General features: G+C 45.7%; 1 protein-coding gene across 3 annotated transcripts in view; it reads right to left on the reverse strand.

The window, feature by feature from the left end:
• Positions 1 to 22,373, reverse strand: part of FAM184B (family with sequence similarity 184 member B) — a 76,861-nt gene that overhangs the window by 40,573 nt on the left and 13,915 nt on the right. For all 3 annotated transcript variants that reach the window (XM_038753149.1, XM_038753151.1, XM_038753150.1), the window contains exons 2-3: positions 2,409 to 3,146; positions 1,410 to 1,545 (exon numbers count right to left, since the gene is read on the reverse strand). In XM_038753149.1, the coding sequence (XP_038609077.1) occupies positions 1,410 to 1,545; positions 2,409 to 3,146 (874 nt within the window). The remainder of the gene's footprint in view (positions 1 to 1,409; positions 1,546 to 2,408; positions 3,147 to 22,373) is intronic.

The raw sequence follows: 22,373 nt of genomic DNA on the forward strand, positions 1-22,373 counted from the left end.
CAGCCCCATTCTCAGATACCTGTCTAGGATACATTGCCCAAGTCACCCCTCTGAGCATGCACTGGAGGGAGAGAATAATAATACTAATAATAATTGTGGTATTTGTTAAGCGCTTGCTACGTGCCAGGCATTGTACTAAGCGCTGGGGTGGATACAAACAAATTGAGTCGGACACAGTCCCTGTCCCATATGGGGCTCACAATCTCAATCTCCATTTTACAGATGATGTAACTGAGGCACAGAGAAGTTAAGAGGCTTGCCGAAGGTCACAGAGCAGACAGTGGTGGAGCTGGCACTAGAACCCATGACCTTTTGATTTCCAGGCCCGTACTCCGTCCACTACTTGAGGCTGGGATCTGGGGAGCCCCCCTCTCTGAGCAGCCCCGACTGCTCCACCTCAGCACCCTGACTGGAAGGGAATTCTGCCATTTTCAGGCAGAAACACAAGGGGAAACCTTAAAGAGGGTTGACACGCATCCCCAGGATCCACCTCTGCCTTAATAACACTAATGGCATCAGACACATCAGCCAAACTGACAAGAGCAGCATTTACTACTACTACTAATGATGGTATTTGTTAAGCGTTCACTATGTGCAAAGCACTGTTCTAAGCACTGGGGAGGTTACAAGGTGATCAGGTTATCCCACGGGGGGCTCACAGTTTTAATCCCCATTTTACAGATGAGGAAACTGAGGCACAGAGAAGTTAAGTGACTTGCCCAGTTTCACACAGATGACAAGTGGCGGAGCTGGGATTTGAACCCATGACCTCTGACGCCAAAGCCCGTGCTCTTTCCACTGAGCCACGCTGCTTCTCCTTCTCTTACTACCGCTGTTTTCTATCGCAACCCAAGACTGAAGGGCTGAAAAGGGTGGGATTTTAGGTCTGCCAACAGCATGTGATTTCTGTGAGCATCTGGCCTCCTGAATGATCCATTCATCCACCTAACTGGCAACTACTGCCCAGGGAAGTAGAGGCCTGGGTGCCTTCTTCTCCTCACGCCACCCTTACCTGGACTCTGGGAACTGCGGGCACCCCGAGGCTGGCATCAGGGGAAACCAGGGCTGCGAGGTGGAAAAACCTCAAATATTCTCTGTAGTCTGGAGCATGTCCTGGTAACAGAATCCCCAGGTCGGGGTGGGGGGCAGAGATGGGGCTAGGAGTCTGTGGTATAATCCCTAATAAATTGCATTCCAAAAATGAGATTTTATCCTGGATAGTTCTCTTGCAAAATTATGAGGGGCTTACACAGACCCAGCCTTAAGCTTCCTCCTCACGCTCCACTGTCACCATAGACTAGAGCCCACCCCTCCACCTCCATGCTCCAAATACCTCAGGTGGCTTCTCTGGCTACGAGAAGTGAGGTCCAGTTGCCTGTCTCTATCGGGTGGGTTTTCCAACATCCTACCTGCTTTACTCAGTATTTGCCATTCCTGCAGCAAGGGTCTCTCTTTTAGCACAGCCAGCTCTTCCCTCAGCTTTTTGATAGTGTTTCTCGACTCCAGACTCTCTCGTCCCGCCTCCGTAAGCTGCGTCTCCAGGTCCTAAAATAGATTTGTCCATCTCTTATTTGTCTGGCCTCCATCGGCTGTCCGTTCAGCACACAGCCCTAATCACTTTATCACAGCCCGCATTCAACAAGACTCAAAATTATTTTCTAAGACCCTCCCAAGCCCCCGAGCCCTTGACTTCCAGACAGCAACAGGAAAGACGGTATAGATGAAGCTATGTTCTAAGGGCTGATTTTTTACAGAATACTTTAATCAAACACAGTTCTGATCCTGTATGGGGCTCATGATCTGAGAGGGAGGGATAGCAGGTAGCTGATCCTCATTTTACAGATGAGGAGACTGGGCCCAGGGCAGGTGATCAGAGGGCCAGCGGTTGACCTGGGATTAGAACCCTGGTCCCCTGTCTCTCAGTATACTACCCTTTCCACTAGGCCATACTGCCTGTTTCAATCACTTGCCTGAAACTGCACACGACACTTGGCAACTAACCAAGATTGGAAGGCCCTCCCTCTTCCTATCTGACAGACAATGACTCACCCCACCTTCAGAGCCTTTTTGAAAGCACATCTCCACTGAGAGGTCTTCCCTGACAAACACCCCCAGGCCTCTCCTCTTTTCCACCCCCTTCTGAGCCACCTTGACTTGCTCCTTTTATTCATTCCCCCCTCCCAACCCCACAGCACTTATGTTCAGATCTGTGATTTTATTTATATTCATGTCCGTCTCTCCCTCTAAACTCTAATCTCGTCGTGAGCGGGGAATATGCAATGTTATATTGTACTCTCCCAAGGCTTAGTACAGTGCTCTGCACACAGTATGTGCTCAATAAATATTCTGACTGACTGACACTCAGTGCAGCTGAAAGACAGATGATAGCACAGTGGATCTCATGCTACCTGAATGCGTTCTTTCAGCTTCAGGGAATATTTCTTCAATTCAGTGGCCTTCTGGCCTTTGGTCTCCAAGTCCGTCTGGAGCTTGGTCACTCGGGTCTGGAGAGAAACTTCCTGGACCCGGAAGCTTTTTCTTAGCTCGGCTTCTTTCTGTTGCCACTGCTTCAGGTACTGCTGCATGACCTTTCGGAGAGCTTCGTTCTCTTTCTCGTAGCAGGCCTGGAGGTCCCTGGTTTTCTGGGCGGAGTCAGCGATTAGGTTTTGGTTCTCGGTTCTTCGCTTTTCCATTTCCCCAAGCGCGTTGTTCATCTCCTCCCTGAGGTCTGTCGCTTCCTCCTCCGCTGTCTCTCGGTTCTCTCTCTGCAGCCCTCCACAGTCACTTGTAAAGGACTCAGATCCTTGGTTCGATGGCTGACTCTTCTCTTCCAAGTCCCCCTTCAAGTCTGGTGCCTGCTTGCAAAGAGTGGGGGATTCTTCGACGCCGCCCGCTTCCATCCTGGGCTCCTGCCCCTCGCCCGGCTTCTCCCCCGAGGCCGAGTCAGCCTCAGGATGCTCCGTTTGCTGCTTCTCCTGCTCCGTGGCCCTTCCAAGGTTTGGCTCCTCTCCAGCTCTGCTTTGGAAATGGGGGAGCTTTTCCTTGGTCTCTGCCATCAGATCCTCAATCTCCTTCTCATAGGCTTCCTTCAGGGCCTCGAGACTTGCCTCCTGCTCATCGTTTTTCATATTTAGGGCATAGATCACCTGCAGAAAACAAACAGAATATGCCTTTTTGTGTGATAGAAGAGAGAAGCAGCGTGGCTCAGTGGAAAGAGCATGGGCTTTGGAGTCAGAGGTCATGGGTTCGAATCCCGGCTCCACCACATGTCTGCTGTGTGACCTTGGGCAAGTCACTTAATTTCTCTGAGCCTCAGTTACCTCATCTGTAAAATGGCGATTAAGACTGTGAGCCCCACGTGGGACAACCTGATCACCATGCATCTCCCCCAGCGCTTAGAACAGTGCTTTGCACATAGTAAGCGCTTAACAAATGCCAACATTATTATTATTATTATATGCAAGGGTACAGGGAAGAGAAAGACGCCTGGAAGGAAAAAGCAGGCCCTTTTCGGAAAGGGATGGGAAAATAATTCACACCAACCTGTGCGGCTTCTTTATCCTTTTTAGGAAGGGTGGGTTTATCATTTTCCACCCATAAAAAACACACTCATCACTGTCCCACATTTAATGATAAAAGTTTAACTATGAGGTTATTATTCACTTTAAAAAAAGTGGCTAGGGCACAGGCCTGGATGTCAGAAGGTTATGGGTTCTAATCCCAGCTCTGCCATTTGTCTGCTGTGTGACCTTGGTCAAGTCACTTCACTTCTCTGGGCCTCAGTTACCTCATCTGTAAAGTGGGGGTTGAGACTGTGAGCCTCACGCGGGACAGGGACTCTGTCCAATCTAATTTGCTTGTATTCACCACAGTACTTGGTACAGTGCTTGGCCCATAGTAAGCGCTTAATAAATACTATAATTATTATCACTCCTTATTGTTTTGAAATACAAAGTAGTGTTCAAAGGGTTAGTCCTCAACTTCCTCACCACCCTGGGCAAAATTCAAAGCCTTCAACAATCGAGACCTTCTGTGCCCTGGGCCACCTTTTTTTTTTTTAAATGGTATTTGTTAAGTGTTTACTACGTGCCAGGCACTGTTCAAAGTGCTAGGGTAGATACAAGGTAATCAGGGTGGACACAGTCCCTGTCCCACCTGAGGCTTACAGTCTTAATCCCCATTTTACAGGTGAGGTCACCGAGGCTCAGAGAAGTGAAGTAACTTGCCCAAGGTCACACAGAAGACAAGTGGCAGAGCTGGGATTGGAGCCCAGGTCCTTCAGACTCCCAGGCCGGCGCTTCTAACAGCTGTTATGGAGCTGTGGGACCCCCTTCTCACGAGCAATGGAGGGTAGTGGGGGAGGGTCCCGCCCTTTGGGTTCTGAGCCCCCTCAATGGCAGGGGAAACTGCTCCCTCCTACCTCACCTCACTACTTTCCTAATTCAACCCAACCTACACACTTCGCTCCTCTACTGCTAACCTTCTCATTGTACCTCAATCTCTTCTATCTCGCCGCCGACCTCTCACCCATGTCCTGCCTCTGGCCTGGTACATCCTCCTTCCTCATAATTGATAGACAATGACTCTCCCCCACTTCAAAGCCTTACTGAAGGCCCATCTCCTCCAAGAGTCCTTCCCAGACTAAGCCCCTCCTTTCCCCTTCTCCCACTCCCTTCTGCATCACCCTGATTACTCCCTTTATTCATCCCCCCCATCCCAGCCCCACAGTACTTATGTACATATCTGTAATTTATTTATTTCTATTAATGTCTGTCTTCCCTTCTAGACCGTAAGCTTGTTGTGGGCAGGGGATGTGCCTGTTTATTGTTATATTGTAATAATAATAATAATAATAATGGCATTTATTAAGCGCTTACTATGTGCAAAGCACTGTTCTAAGTGCTGGGGAGGTTACAAGGTGATCAGGTTGCCCCACGTGGGGCTCACAGTCTTCATCCCCATTTTACAGATGAGGGAACTGAGGCACTGAGAAGTTGTGACTTGCCCAAAGTCACACAGCTGACAATTGGCAGAGCGGGGATTTGAACCCATGACCTCTGACTCCAAAGCCCGTGGTCTTTTCCACTGAGCCATGCTGTATGCTCCTAAGCGCTTAGTACAGTTCTCAGCATACAGTAAACACTCAATAAATATGACTGGCTGACTGTTTGAGTCATTCGCAGTAGGCTGTTCTCCCTCACTGCAGGAAGGAAGTATCATTGTGGCTGGTTTGATTTCTTCTTTTCTTTGCCAGAGCTGAGCGATGGGCTGCTTGGCTTAGGCGGGGAGAACTCATCTAACTCCATCAACCGATCAGTGGTATTTTCTCAGCTCAGAGCACTGCACTAAGCGCTTGGGACAGTTCCATACAACAGAGTTGGTAGATGTACTCTCTGCCCACAAAGACCTTACAGTCTACAGAAGGAGATAGACATTAAAATATAAACTACAGGTAGGGGAAATAAGCAGAGTATAAGCATACGTATAAAAGTGCAGCCTGAATCAAGAATACGTCTGCACAGCCTTGCAAATGATTCCAAGACTAAATGGTCCAGAGAAATCCACCAAAAGCTACTGACATTTAAACTCAGAGGTTTGGGGTTGTTTCTTTTTTACATCTGAAAACTCAGTAAGCTCCCAGCCCATGACAGGTTTACCTGGCAGAATATCAATCAATCAATCAATCAATAGTATTTATTGAGCACTTACTATATGCAGAACGCTGTTCTAAGCACTTGGGAGAATATAATGATAATAATTATGGTACTTTGTAAGTGCTTACTATGTGCTGGGTAGATACAAGTTAATCAGGTTGAATACAGTCCCTGATCCACATGTGGATCACATTCTTAAGTCCCATTTTACAGATGAAACTGAGGCCCACAGAAGCTTGCCCAAGGTCACATGGCAGACCTTGGTGAAGCTGGGATTAGAACCCATGTCCCTCTGACTCCCAGCCCATGCTCCATCCACTCACTATACACCAGCAATTATGAAGGCCTTGGATACATAGACAGATACAAGCACTTACTCCAAAAAAAAAAAAAAGCCCAACAAAGAACGGACTAAACTTTCCCTTTGATTTTAATCCCAAAGGCTTCAGATATTTTCAGCAACTCAGCTGGACCTTACTGAGGGTCTGATCACATGGCTACTTCTTCCTGGGCTTCCCCGGGCATGGATTTAATACCCCACTCTGTCGAATATTCACACTCCAGATTGATTTCAAGCTCCAGCCAGCCATAAAAAGCAACGAGACCAACCAGCTGGTTCCATTCAGACAATCCGCTAAGAAAAGACGATTAGACGCCCAAGCTTTCCCAAAAATAACCCCGGCAGCATCTGGGGGGAAGCACAGGGGGCCACCTCCTTAGACACGTCTCCTTCCAAGAGCCAAAACACCTGTTGCAAATCTTGTGACTTTCCTTTTTTTTTTAAAAAAAATGGTATTTGTTAACCACTGACTATGTTCCAGGCACAGAACTAAGTGCTGGGGTAAAACGAGCTAATCCTGTTGGACACGATCCCTGTCGCACATGGAGCTCACAGTCTTAACTGCCACTTCACAGATGAGGTAACTGAGACACAAAGAAGTGAAGGGACTTACCCAAGGTCACACAGCAGACAAGTGGCAGAGCCTGGATTAGAACCCAGGTCCTCTACCAGGCTCAGACTCGTCCCACTAGGCCATGCTGCTTGCTTACTGTTTGTACTGCTTCAAGCCTCACTGAACAGCTGGTTAATTCTCTCTACCTACCCAAGCTGCTGTTCAGAATAATAAAGGGTCGGGCAGGGATGATATAAATATCCTTATTCTCTGGACAGTGATGGCTGGGCCCACCTCCTCAGGATGTTAATGATATTTATTGAATTCTTCCTGCCTGCAGAGCACTAAGCACTTGGGGAATACAATAGAGCTGGTCGACATGATCCCTGCTCTCACGGATCTTTTAATCTAGCAGGGGCGACAGGCACAAAAAATACATTACATGTATAGGAAAGCAACTGAATTTAGGATTTTGGAAAGGGCAAGGGGGAGGAATCAATCAAGCAATCGTATTTACTCAGGGCTTTCTGTGTGCTGAGCAATTTATTAACTGCTTGGGAGAGAACAACAGAACAGATTTGGTAGGCATATTCCCTGCCCCCACAGAACATACAGTCTAGAAGGAGCTTACAGTCTCGAGGACTCTAGTAAGTGCTCAATAAATACTACTGATTGATTGATCCAGTTCACTGGAATGCAATGCCATCAGGTAGTGCCTTTTCACTGCCCCTGGACAGAGAGACGTCTTTTTATTCTCCACAAACCAGGTCAAAAAACAAGGAGTAGACCAAGCAGAGTATCCTAGTGGAAAGAGCAGAGGCTTGGGAGTCAGAGGACTTGTCAGTCGTTCAGTCATATTTATTGAATGCTTACTGTGTGCAGAGCACTGTACTAAGTGCTCGGGAGAGTACAGTATAACAATAAAAGGATATATTCCCTGCCCAAAATGAGTTTGGGTTCTAATCCCAGCTCCTTCACTTGTCTTCTGTGTGACCCTGGGAAAGTCACTTCACTTCTCTGTGCCTCGGTTCCTGCATCTGTAAAATGGGGATTAAGACAGTGAGTCGCCTGAGGGACAGGGACTGTGTCCAACTGATTTGCTTATATCCACCCCAGTGCTTAGTACAGCGCCCGGCACATAGAATTTACTTAACACCACAATTATTATTATTGTCTGCGGTGTGACCTTGAGCAAGTTACTTAACTTCACTCTGCCTCAGTTACCTCATCTGTAAAATAGCTATTAAGACTGTGAGTCCTAAGTGGGAAGGGGACTGTGTCCAGCCCAATTGTCTTGTGGCTACCCTAGTGCTTTGTACAGTGACTGGCACACACTAAGCACTTGACAAATACCATAAAAAAAAGAGTGAAGCCTGTGGAGAGGAAAAATGCTTGCCCTGGTTTCTAAGTAGGAGTGACTTTAGCCCAGAGCACAGTGAAGTTGCCTCCCTCCTTGAACGGACTGTTCCTACGCTTGCCCAGTTGTCATCCAAGACCTGAGAAACTCTAGCCTTTACAGCTGGGATAAAGTCTGGCTCAATTCCTCCGTCACAGATTTGGGCATGCCAGCTGGCTTCCACCGCTAATTAGTTTCTCAATTCTATTCTAAACCAACAGGAGCATCAGAAGGGCTCTTCATTACTAATAATAATGGTATTTGTTAACCATTTACTACGACCCAGGCACGGTGCTAAACCCAGGAGTAGATACGGTACAATCAGATCAGAGAAAATTCTTATCCTGCGTGGGGCTCTCGGTCTAAGGAGGTGGGAGAACAGGTATTTAATCCCCATATCAGAGATGAAGAAACAGGCACAAAGAGGCTAAATGACGTGAAAAAGGTTGGACAGCAGGGAAATGGCGGGGCTGGGATTAGAATTCAATCCAGGCCTCCCGACTCCCAGTTCTGTGTATTCTAATTTCTCCTTTAGAGAATGGCACAGACGTTTTGACTGAGGGATTCCCGAGTGATATCTAGAGATGAAGCAGCAGTTCTTCTGGCTCCTGGGGTTATCTGTTCTGGTTATGTGTGTTTTCTGATTTATATTTAAATTCAGCAGAGAAGCCTAATGGCTTTTGCATTGGGCTCACCCTTAATGAACCATTCAAAACGAACGAGGCTGCCTGTGCTAATGATAAATGGGTTTCTAGCATCATCCAAACAGTCCGAGAACCTTCTCCCTACATACTTGGCAATTTACTGATGTCCCATCTGTTAAATTCCCAACTGTTTTGTGTTTTTTTTAATGGTACTTGTTATGCACGTTTGAATATGTCAAGCACTATTCTAAGTGCTGAAGTTGACTCAACTTAATCAGGTGAGACACAGTCCCTGCCCCACATGGGGCTCACAGGGAGCAGAGAATGTGTCTGTTATATTGTTGTATAGTACTCTCCCAAGTGCTTAGTACAGTATGCTGCACACAGTAAGCGCTCAATAAATATCATTGAATGACTAAACAGGAGGGAGTTGGATTTAATACTACAGTTGAGGAAACTGAGGCACAGAGAAGTGAAGCGACTGGCTCAAGGTCACACACTAAGCATTTAATAATAATAATTATGACGGCATTTATTAAGCTGGGATTTGAACCCATGACCTCTGACCCCAAAGCCCGTGCTCTTTCCACTGAGCCACGCTGCTTCTCTAATCCTGGCAGACGCAGGATTAGAATCCAGGTGCTCTGACTCTCAGGCCCTTGCTCTTTCCATTAGGCCATACTGCTTCCCCTGTTACATAGGGTTTATATTGCACTACGGACACTACTTTTTCAACATGGGGCTGTGTTAGGTTCTGAACGTAATCCAGTGATACAAACAGATTCCCACCCACATAGGGAGGGGAAAGTCATTTTAAAGAGTTGATGAATGCCTTAGTCAGATTTGGGGAAAATCCCCACTGGCCAGAAACAGACATGGAGAAAAGGATGAGGGTGGCAAAGATCTTTCACATGTCAATTGAGTTTACCGGCGTCAATTTTCCATAATTTATTCATTCGTATTAGTGTCTGTCTGTCTTAGACTGTAAGCTTGTTGTGGGCAGGGAATGTGAGAAGCAGCAGGGCCTAGAAGAGACAGCATGAACCTGGGAGACAGAAGGACCTGGGTAGTTGTTTGCGGGGTGACCTTGGGCAAGTCACTTAACTGCTCTGGGCCTCAGTTTCCTCAACTTTAAAATGGAAATAACTATTCTCCCTCCTACTTAGAATATAAGCCCCATGTGGTGCAGGGACTGTATGTGACCTAATTAACTTGTACCTATTCTAGTACCTATAACAGGGATTGATACATAGTAAATGCTTAACAAATACCATTTAAAAAACTCTGTTATAGTGTACTCTTCCCAGAGCTTACTACAATGCTCTGCACACAGAAAGTACTCAATAAATACCATTGATTGATTGAATTTTGCCATAAAACATGTTTTCACTGTGCATTTTGCAGAGAATGGTGTTAGGAAACTAGAGAAGGTCCAACCACCGCTCCTAGTAAGTAAGGATATATTCTAAGGACTTATTCTGTGTCAAGCACTGGGATGACAAAGTTATCAAGTTGGTCACAGTCCCTGTCACATTCAACTACCAGTCTAAGAGGTCCCAAAATCAGGAATCTCATTTCCATTTATCAGAGGGGGAAACTGAGACCCAGAGAGGTGAAGCGATTAGCCCATCACGCAGCAGTCCAGTGGCAGAGAAAGGACAAGAACCTAGGTCTCCTGGCTTCCAGTCCTTGGTGCTCTCCTCCAGGCTGCACTGCCTTTCTGCCAAAACCGTAAGCCTTGGGTTACCTCATCTGTAAAATGGGGATTAAGGGTGAACACCACGTGGGGTGGGGAATGCGTCCCCGTACAACCCGATTTGCTTGTATCCACCCCAGTGCTTAGCACAGTGGCATGGCACATAGTAATGTAGTAATAGTAATAGTAATGCCACAATTATTATTATTATGAGTTCTCCTCAATGGAGGATTCTGCAAGAATGCAATTGTGCACCGTAGGAAGACTGGGTGGATTTTTAATTCTTTTCCAACAACCATTATTATGCCTTTGATGACCTGGCAGGTAGCTAGAGCCCACCCCAACCCCCTCAGCCGTCTTCTTCTAATAATAGTAATAATACTGATGGTATTTCTTAAGCACTTATTATGTGCCAAGCACTGCTATGAGCACTGGGTAGATACAAGCTAATTAGGCTAGACTCTACCCCACATGGGACTCACAGTCTTCATCCCCATTTTACAGATGAGGTAACTGAGGCCCATAGAAGTGAAGTGACTTGCCCATGGTCACATGGCAGACATGAGGAGGAGCCGGGATTAGAACCCAGGTCCTTCTGATTCCCAAGCTTGTGCTCTATCCACTAGACCACGCTGCTGCTTCTCTCATGTTACTATTGAAAAGATGAATGTGGGTCTGAATAGCCCTCAACACACAGTTGCCAAGCAGCGGGATCATTCGCAGCTCTCTAAATGTTAGTTGATGGTGATGATTCACTTGGTTTCTGCTGCTTTTTTAGAAATTGGCTTTGGGGAAGAAAAAACAAATGAAAATTTACCAGGAAGGATGCAGCTACCTCTCAAAATGGCTCCCAGCCCCATTACTCAGAAGCAGTGTGGCCTAGTGAAAAGAGCCCGGTCCTGAGAGTCAGAGGACCTGGATTCTAATCCCAGCTCCACCACTTGTCTGCTGGGTAACCTTGGGCAAGCCTTCTCTGTGCCTCAGTTTCCTCATCTGCAAAATGGGGATTCAATGCCTGTTTTCATGTCTAGTAAGTGCTCAATAAATGATTGAATGAATGAATGCCTACTTAGAGTTTACTGTGAGCTCCCCATGGGACCTGATTATCTTGTATCTACCCCAGTGCTTAACACTGTGCTTGGCACATAGTAAGCACTTAACAAATACCACAATTATTATTCTCCATCAATCAGTTGTATTTATTGAGCACTTATTGCATGTAGAGCGCTGTTCTGAAAGCTTGGGAGAGTATAACAGAACAGAGTTGGCAGACATGTTTCCTACCCACAGGGGCTTACAGTCTAGAGGGAGAGACAGGCATTAAAATTAATTATGGAATAGACACTCCATATGAGTGTCTCTGGACATGTGTTTTGTTGTCTGTCTCCCCCTTCAAGACTGTGCGCCCGTTATTGGGTAGGGACCGTCTCTATATGTTGCCGATGTGCACTTCCCAAGCGCTTAGTACAGTGCTCTGCACACAGTAAGTGCTCAATAAATACGACTGAATGAATGAATGAATGCGCAAACATGTATGTGAATAAAGGCCTTCTTGCAAGTCCATATGCTCAGAGGTGATTGCCTATATTCTCGGGAAGGCTCAGACTCACATGTACACACATTCTTGTGTGTGCATGTATACAGGTGCTTGTATTTACCTGATGTACATGCACACCTTCATGCACCCAAATTAATCAATCAATCATAGCTAAGGGTAATGTGTTTGTATATTTGCCTGTATGTGTTTAATGCATGTTTAAGTGCAAATATCAATTAATCATATTGATTGAACATCTGGTTGCATATCACTGTCCTGAGTACTTGGGAGACTACAGTAGAGCTAGTAGACATGATCTCTGTTCTCAAGGACCTCAAAGTCTACCACATGCAGGTGTGCATTTAATTAGAGAAACAAAAAAAGAATGCATGACTGATCCTTAAACCAAAAGAATGAGAAATAGTGACCGCTGATGAACAAACTAAAAAACCACCCTACCTTGGTGTGTTCTTAGCCTTGCTACTCTCAGAAATAAATTCTTTACTCTTTGCCTGGAAAGCCTTCTAGTTGAGATCATTTGTGACATCACTCTCCAAAATATTAGAGGCAATGACTCATTCAATCATTCATTCAGTGGTTATTTTATTGAGCGCTTACTATGTGCAGGACACTGTACTAAGCATTTGGGAGCATACAACAATAAGCAGACACATTCCCTGCCCACAACGAGCTTACAGTATAGAGGGGAAGGGGATATTTATGTAGGAGCTGTGAGATTGTGGGTGGGGTGAATATCAAGTGCGTAGAAAGTACTAGCATTGGGGCTCCAGAAAGAGGAAATTTCCGAACCTCCACCAACAAACCCTCAACTGTTTGGTACCCAGGAACCCCAAAATTGGTGGGAGAGTCCTTTGTGCCAACTGAACAATCCTACACCTCTAACCTCCCCTGACCATCCTGACAACTGGACTGGCTTTACCCAGTTGGAGAGCCTAATCATCTTCCTAACCAGCTCCCTGCAACTTTCAAAGATAACAACAATAAGAATAATAATGGTATTTGTTAAGTGCTTACTATGTGCCAGGCATTGTACTAAGCGTTGGGGTGGATACGAGCAAATGGAGTTGGACACACGGCAACGGAAGCACGCTAACATCCCAATTTACCCAGCTCTAGCACAGGTGGGGAAGACTTTGGGCAGCCTGAATGCTCATCACACCATTTTGGAAAGCTTCTGGGAGTTTGTTAGGGGGGTGATGCTGAATATTTCCCCTCAGCTTCAACCCCCCCCAGTTCTGACTTGAAACCGTGCAGCCAGGAGCATGTTCACTGAACGTTAATTCCGTCTTTTCTGCCGGAACACTACTGGGATCAAAGCTTGTTTTCCCAGTAGGAATCACTGAGATAAAAGCAATATGCATCTCCCCTACTTCTAATGCAGTCTGTAAGCCTAAAGAAGTCCAGTTTTGGACCTAATATCGACTTTTAGAAGGATTCTCCTCCTCTTGGCTTCTCACAAGAGCTGTGGTTTTTTTTTTTGGGGGGGGGGGGTTGGCTTAGAGAAAAATGAAAGGAGAGAATCCAAATCCCTGCCCACTGTCTTTTCCCTTTTTTCTTGTTCCCTAGTTTTATGCATTTCTGCATTCTTGAGATATTACTGGATGTGGAAAGCATCAAAGTTGTGACAAATTTAGCACAAATACATTCTGCTAATCATATCACAGAACCACAGCCAAGTCACCAGGATGCCTCCTTTGTAAAATACAGAATATATTTTTCTATTCTATAAAATGTAGAATAAATATAAAATAGGATAAATAATATACAATATCGGGAGAGAGCAGAGTCTCCTGTAGAGAAGCAATGTGACCTAATGGAAAAAGCAAGGGACCGGGAGTGAGGAAACATGAATTCTAGTCCCAGCTCCGCCACTGGCCTGCTGTGTGATCTAGGGCAAGTCAGTTAACATCTCTGTGTCTCATTTTCCTCATCTGTGAAATGGGGACTAAATACGTGTTCTTCCTCTTGCTCAGTCTGCAAGTCCCATGTGGGGCAGGAATTTATGTCTGATCTGATTGCATCTTATCGACCCCAGCGCTCAGTACGGTGCTTGGCATGTAATAGCCTGGCGTAGTCGATAGAACAAGGGGCTGGGAATCAGAAGGTCAGGGGTTCTAATCTTGGCTCGGCCACTTGTCTGCCGTGTGACCTTGGGCAAGTCGTTTGACTTCTCTGTGCCTCAGTTATCCCATCGATAAAATGGGGATTGAAACTGTGAGCCCCACGTGGGACGGGGACTGTCCCCAACCCAATTTGTGTGTATCTATCCCAGCGCTTAGAACAGTGCTCAACAAGTAGTAAGTGCTTAACAAATACCATCATCATCATTAAAAAAAATAAAATCGAGCTGGGGTAAAATCAGTCACTTGTATTTCAACCAATCGTATTTATTGAGCCCTTCCTGCGTGCAGAGCACTGTACTAAACACTTGGGAGAGCCCAATATAACAGATCTGGTACATTCATTCAATCAATTGCATTTATTGAGCACTTACTGTGTGCAGAGCACTGTACTAAGTGCTTGGGAGAGTACAATATACCAATAAAAAACACATTCCCTGCCCACAACAAGCTTACAGCCTAGACGGGGAGATATAAATTGATTTAAAGAAATTATGGACATAGCAGTGCTGTGGGTGAAAAAGGGAACAGGATCACTCCTGTTCTTGTAATGGACTGGCATTTATTTTACAATGTGTGTGTCCTGAGTTTTTGGACTTATTGCCTTCCAGCCTGCTGGCAGATTTCACCTCTCAGAACCACCTTCATTAGCATGATTTCATTACAGGTCAGCCAGTGCTGGACATCTTCGTTCGGATCGCCTCTGACATTAGAGAGGCAGCTGGCTGAGAGAGTGAATGAAGGATTTCTTAGCTCCATTTGATGAAAATTTATACAGGATATCTCCATTAGACCCCACAGCCTAAATCAGGGCAGCTTTCTTATTATCTGGAGGCTGCATGTGATTTACGGTGGGTAATGTCAGATTCCTTCTGAGCTGGCTGCTTTCAGCCTCACTCCACGGCCTGAGTTGCATGTAAAGCAGATTCTAAAAATCCTTTCTGTGCTCGGCATTTTGGGAATCAGTGGGAGCAAATGCCCAGCTTATTAGTTAAAACAAATAATAATACTGATGATGGTATTTATTATCTGCTTACTAGGTGTCAAGCACTGATTGAAACACTGGAGTAGACACAAGAAAATCCGATCAGACACCGTCTCTGTCCTACAAGGGACTCACTATCCAGAGGGGAAGAGACCAGGGATTTTATTTCCATTTCCCAAGAGGAAATTGAGTCTCAGAGTGGTTAAGTGACTTGAGCAAGGTCACCGCCTGCAAGAGGTGGAGCTAGAAATTGATTCGGGGTCTGGATTTCTAGCCCTGGGCTTTTTCCACTAAGATAAAAAAAATCACCCCACAAAATCCTTGGCATCAGAGAACACAGCGAAACAACAGGATAAGAGAGATCAGCTACGGGATTTTGTTTGGCTGCATCTAACAGGGGCAGAACCGTATTCTGGATGACAGAGGAGGCACAGAATAAATGAAGACACAAGCAAGCCCATTGTGGTGGGAGTGGTGGGGAGCAGGGGTTGTGGAGGGTGGGTGGCTTGGTGTGTGTGTGTGTTTGTGTGCATGAGCGCATTTCCCCTATAATAATAATAATGATAGTATTTGTTAAGCGCTTACTATATGCCAAACATTGTTCTAAGCACTAGGGTAGATACAAGATAATCAGGTTGTCCCACATGGGGCTCACAGTCTTAATCCCCATTTCACAGGTGAGGTCATTGAGGCACAGAGAATGATGATGATGATGGTATTAAGCGCTTACTATGTGCAAAACACTGTTCTAAGCACTGGGGGGATACAAGGTGATCAGGTTGTCCCACGTGGAGCTCACAGTCTTAATCCCCCCTTTTATAGATGAGGTAACTGAGGCCCAGGGAAGTGAAGTGACTTGCCCAAAGTCACACGGCTGACAGTTGGAGGAGCTGATATTTGAACCCATGACCTCTGACTCCAAAGCCCAGGCTCTTTCCACTGAGCCATGCTGCTTCAGTGACTTGCCCAAGATCATACAGCAGACAAGTGGAGCAGCCGGGATTAGAACCCATGACCTCTGACTCCTAAACCCATGCTCTTGTCACGAAGCCACGCTGCTTCTCTAATCTATTTTATTGTCTGCCTCCCCCTGTAGATTGTAAGCTCCTTGTGGGCAGGGATCACATCTACCAAGAAAAAGCAGCATGGTCTAGAGGATAGAGCACAGATTGGGAGTCAGAAAGACATGGGTTCTAATCCTAGCTACACCACTTGTCTGCTGTGTGACCTTGGGCAAGTCACTTCACTTCTCTGTGCCTCAGTTACCTCATCTGTGCAGTGGGGATTGAGACTGTGAGTCCCATGTGGACATGGACTGTGTCCAACCTGATTAGCTTGTATCCTGCCCCAGTGCTTAGTGCAGTGCCTGGCACATACTAAGTGCTTAACAGATACTATAAAACAACTCTGTGGTATTGTACTCTCCCAAGTGCTCAGTACAGTGCTCTACACACTGTAAGTGCTCAATTAATACCATTGATTGTGGTCATTTTGTTTCATCCTCATTGTCACCATCATAATCACCACCACCGCTACATCATTCATTCATTCAATCATATTTATTGAGCGCTTACTGTGTGCACTCAGGAGAATGCAACCTGCCCAAGGAACTGGACTTAATGCTGCTCAAAGCAAGTTTGCTTCCATATAAGATCATTCAAAAATACTAAGAAAGAGAAGGTCAGGCAAGAAACATCTTAGAATGAGTAGTAATGGCGGCTCTTGAGCAATTGGTCATCCAGAAGAGTAAATGGCGCAGCAGCGGTTTTTTGGTAAACCTGAGGTACACGGCTAAAACGTGAACCTCTTTCTGATATCTCTTTCCGATATCTCTTTCCCCCGGTACCTCTCATTTCTGCATCGTCTTTGCATTTGGATTTGCACTCTTTCTTTATTCACCCCACCCTCCACCCCACAGCACTTAACATACATATCCATAATTAATTTTAATGTGTTTCGCCCTCTAAACTACAAGTTCCTTGTGGGCAAGGCACATATCTACCAACTTTATCACATTGCAATCAATCAATCGTATTTATTGCACTCGCCCAAGCGCTTAGTAGAGTGCCGTGCACTCAGTAAGCGCTCAATAAATATGATTGATTGATGGACTGTAAGCCTCTCTTCATCTTCTTGGTGGTATTTGGCTTCCTTTCAGTTCTTGACCTGCTCTCCCTTCTCTAAGATGGTGAATCCCCATGTGGGACAGGGACGGTCAAGAAGCTGATTATTTTGTATCTAACCTGGGTCTTAGTAGAGAGAAGCAGCGTTGCCTAGTGTATAGAGTACAGGCCTAGGAATCAGAAGGACCTGGGTTCTAATTCCAGCCTCGCCAAATGGCTGCTGTGTGACCTGGGGCAAGTTATTTCACTTCTCTGTGTCTCAGTTACCTCATCTGTAAAATGGGGATTAAGACTATGAGCCTCATGTGGGACAGGGACTGGGTCCCACCTGATGAACATAGACCTACCCCAGTTCTTAGAAAAGTGCTTGGCACAAAGTAACCACTTAACAAGCACCATAATTATTATTATTATTATTATTATTATTATTATTATTATGAATGTGGGGGACAACGAAAGAAAGGAAAAGGAAATGAGAATCAGAACTTGCTCCTTCCTTTTATGGATTTTTATTTCCATTCCAAATGCCGGCCTATGGTTTGTATTAGAGAAGCAGCGTGGCTCAGTGGAAAGAGCCCGGGCTTGGGAGTCAGAGGTCGTGGGTTTTTTTAAAAAATGGCATTTATTAAGCGCTTACTATGTGCAAAGCACTGTTCTAAGCGCTGGGGAGGTTACAAGGTGATCAGGTTGTCCCATAGGGGGCTCACAGTCAATCCCCATTTTACAGATGAGGGAACTGAGGCACAGAGAATTTAAGTGACTTGCCCAAAGTCACACAGCTGACAATTGGCGGAGCCGGGATTCGAACCCACGACCTCTGACTCCAAAGCCCGGGCTCTTTCCACTGAGCCACGCTGCTCAGTGTTGGGAGTTGGGTTCTAATCCCAACTAATCTAATCCCAACTCCGCCAATTGTCAGCTGGGGGACTTTGGGCAAGTCACTTCACTGAGCCTCAGTTACCTCATCTGTAAAGTGGGGATGAAGACTGTGAGCCCCACAGGGGGCAACCTGATCACCTTGTAAGCCCCCCAGTGCTTAGAACAGTGCTTCACACATAGTAAATGCTTAACAAATGCCATTATTATTATTATTATGATGATTCTAGAAGCACACCTGTGTCTTCCACTCCCTGAAGGCCTGTCGAGAGAGTGGCATGAAGATAAGGGTTCTAGTCTTCCTGACTCAGTTGGCTCCATATGCAAGATGGAGGGTATTGAAAATGGAACCCGGACAAATATTCAGCAAGTCACTTAGTTTCCTCTGCTTCAGTTTCTTTAATGCTCAAATGGTGAATCAATACCAACTCACCCTCCTACTTAGACCTTGAGGTCCAAGCAGGACAGGGACAGAGTCCCGCCTGATTAACTTGTATCTTCTCCAGAGCTTAGAAGAGTGTTTGACATACAGTACGCACTTAAATTGTATTTTATTATACCCTCCCAAGCACTTAGTACAGTGCTTTGCACACAGTAAGCACTCAATAAATATGATTTAATGAATGAATGGGCAGATATAATAACGATAAAAGTGATATTGTTAATAGTAACAATATAAATAATAATAATATCTCTCCCTTGACAGGGATGTTGTGAGGGATCATTAATCATGAAAGGGAGAAAAGTTCCTCAACCAGTGCCAGGGAATGTGATAGAAGAATCCTAGCTATCCAATTATAGAAATGTCTCCCGCGGGGAAACAAAGATGGATTTGCTTCTGTTACCAAAGCGAAAGAAATGCCCTCTGTCACTCTTTGAAATATTGAAGAGTCCTGATTGATCCCCACCTTCTGGAGAGGCAGCATGGCTTAGTGGAAAGAGCACGGGCTTGGGAGTCCGAGGACGTGGGTTCTAATCCCACTCCTGTCACTTGTCTGCTGTGTGACCTTGGGCAAGTCACTTAACTTCTTTGTGCCTCAGTTCCCTCATCTGTAAAATGGGGATTGAGACTGTGAGCCCCATGTGGGACAGGGACTGTGTCCAACCTGATTTATGTGTATCCACGCCAGTGCTTAGTACAGTGCCTGGCACATAGTAAGAACTCAATAAATACCACAGAAGAGAATTACTGAACCTCCAAGCATCGCTTCACCTCTTCATGGGAGCCGTGGATCCACATCATTTAAATTCACAGCAAACCCAAAACCTGAGCTGAAACAATACTTCCCAACTCTTTCCCCACTAAGCCTTCCCCCAAAGTTGTAACTAGGAGCAAAACGGTTTTGTTTCGTTGTACACGTTTTGTTTTGTTGTCTGTCTCCCCCTTCTAGACTGTGAGACCGTTGTTGGGTAGGGACCATCTCTGTTGCCGACTTGTACTTCCCAAGCGCTTAGTACAGTGCTCTGCACACAGTAAGCACTCGATAAATACGATTGAATGAATGAACGAACGAATGAATGAATGTATGAATGGTGTTTGTCTCTTTTCCCTGACTCCTGCTGGAAAATAAAGTGAGTAGCAACATGACTAACCAGCAAACAAAAGAGGAGGAGACAGAGAATAAAAAGGCCTGGATAAACCACAATCCGGAGAGTTGATCTCTGAATAATTGAGTGTTATTCGAGAAGCAGCGTGGCATAGTGGAAAGAGCCCGGGCTTCGGAGTCAGGGGTTGTGGGTTCTTGTCTCGGCTCCACCACTTGTCTGCTGTGTGACGTTGAGCAAGTCACTTAACTTCTCTGTGCTTCAGTTCCCTTATCTGTAAAATGGGGATGAAGCCTGTAAGCCCCACATGGGACACTCTGTTTACCTTGCATCTATCCCAGCGCTTAGAACAGTGCTTGGGACATAGTAAGTGCTTAACAAATGCCATCATCATCATCATTCATTCACTCAGCCATATTTATTGAGCGCTTACTGTGTGCAGAGCCCTGCACTAAGCGGTTACTTACTATGTACCAAGCACTATACTAAGCACTGGCGTAGACACAAAATAATCAGGTCGGACACAGTCCCTGTCCCATATAGGGCTCCTAGTCTAAGTAGGAGGGAATAGGATTTACCCCCCATTTTACAGATGAGGAAACAGAAGTGCGGATAAATGAAGCGACTTGTCCAAGGGAAGCAGCGTGGCTCAGCGGAAAGAGCCCGGGCTTTGGAGTCAGCGGTCATGGGTTCGAATCCCAGCTCCGCCACATGTCTGCTGCGTGACCTTGGGCAAGTCATTTAACTTCTCTGAGCTTCAGATACCTCATCTGTAAAAATGGGGATTAAGACTGTGAGCCCCACGTGGAACAACTTGATCACATTGTGTCGCCCCAGCGCTTAGAACAGTGCTTTGCACATAGTAAGTGCTTAACAAATGCCATCATTTTTATTATTATTATTGTTATGTTTGCTAAGCACTATGCCAAGCATTACACTAAAGCCTGGGGCAAATACAATACAATCATTTCAGACACAATCCCTGTCACCAAGGGACTCACATTCCAAGTAGGAGGGAGAAAAGGTATTTAGGTCCCCGATTTACAGATGAAGTAAATGAGGCACAGGGAGGTTAAGTGACCTGCCCAGGGTCACACAGGAGGCAAGTGGCAGAGCCAGGATTAGGATCCCAGTTCTTTGTCTCCCAGGCCTGGGGTCTTTCCACTAAGCCACACTGCTTCCTAGGAAATTTGGCTGCACCACAAGTCTGTTGATGAGCTGCAGCTCTCCCCCGGAATATTAAACTTCCTCACTGGCCTTGTCCTTATTCTCCATTACTAAGCCGCAGATTTATGCTTTCCTAATAGATCTATAAATTATTTCATGCCTGATGAGCAATCAGAGACTCAAAGAAAATGAGATGTCTTTTCAAAGACAATTTTCAACTTATGGGACATTCTTGGAAACGTTTCTAGCACTAGATCGAGTGCTAACTACTGGACTTTTAAGTACAGGCGGACACGGGTTTTGTTAAAAGAAGGGGCGATACTTCAGTAGGTTCCTGGAATGTCTCTGTTTCCTCGTCTAATCTTATCATAGCCAGGCTCTGCCATTACCTTCCCTGCCTCTTTACCTGCCTCTCCTAAAGCTGACGCTTAGGAATTCTGAATCACTAAAGCAAGTCCTCTGCTTCAATAAGATTTCTCTTTCTCACTTTTCCAACCCGGAGATTGCGCTATAAATCCCGGCTACTAATGAAATCAGGTGCATTATTTTTTTCTTCTTTTACTTATGGGCCACGGATACGCTCCCTGAGCTACTTAAAATGCAGCCATCCATACAAAGCCCTGTTTGAGGGACTGAGGAGGATCCTGCAAGATCAGCAGGCATTAGACATGCTGCCAGGGAAGAGGGGGGCAGAGGGTCATGATTATCATCATTTTTATGATTATTAAGAAAGGGCAACAGGTGAAGCTGCCTTCTAGAAAAATGGTACGACAGGTACGAGGAGCGGTGTGGCCTAATGGAAAGAGCCCATGCCTGGGAATCAGAGCCCTTGGGTTCTAATCTCAGCTCTGCCACTTGTCTGCTGTGTGACCTTGGAAAAGTCACTTCACTCCTCTGGGCCTCAGTTCCCTCATCTGTAAAATGGGGATTAAGACTGTGGGTCACGGACTAGGTCCAACCTGATTAGCTTGTATCTACCCCAGTGCTTAGTACAGTGCCTGGCACACGGCTTAACAAATACCATAAAAAAATACAGGAGGGAAGGGAGTGACATGGATCTTAAAAGAGGTTAAAAAGTGAGAGCAGGTTGTGTTTGTGAGATTGAAAAAACACAAAAAATTAAAACAAACTCCCCCCAGCCCTCCCAAACCTCTCTGTAGACAGCCCTGCCAGCCTTTTCTCTCAGGAACCTTCACGATGATGATGATGATGGTATTTGTTAAGCGCTTACTTAGAGAAGCAGCGTGGCTCAGTGGAAAGAGCACGGGCTTGGGAGTCAGAGGTCATGGTTTCAAATCCCTGCTCCACCACTTGTCAGCTGTGTGACCTTAGGCAAGCCACTTAAATTCTCTGGGCCTCAGTGACCTCATCAGTAAAATGGGGATTAAGACTGTGAGCCCCACGTGGGACAACCTGATCACCTTGTATCCCCCCCACACTTAGAACAGTGCTTCACACATAGTAAGTGCTTAACAAATACCCTCATTATTATTAGTATTATTATTATTATCACTGTTCTCAGTGCTAGGGTAGAAACAAGCTAATCGGGTTGGACACGGTCCCTGTCCCACGTGGGGTTCACAGTCTTAATCCCCATTTTACAGATGAGGTACCAGGCACAGAGGAATTAAGTGACTTGCCCAAGGTCACCCAGCCGACAAGTGGCGGAGCCGGCATTAGAACCCAGATCCTTCTGACTCCTAGGCCTGGGCTCTA

The sequence above is a fragment of the Tachyglossus aculeatus genome, chromosome 10, assembly GCF_015852505.1.
Source record: "Tachyglossus aculeatus isolate mTacAcu1 chromosome 10, mTacAcu1.pri, whole genome shotgun sequence".
NCBI lineage: Eukaryota > Metazoa > Chordata > Mammalia > Monotremata > Tachyglossidae > Tachyglossus > Tachyglossus aculeatus.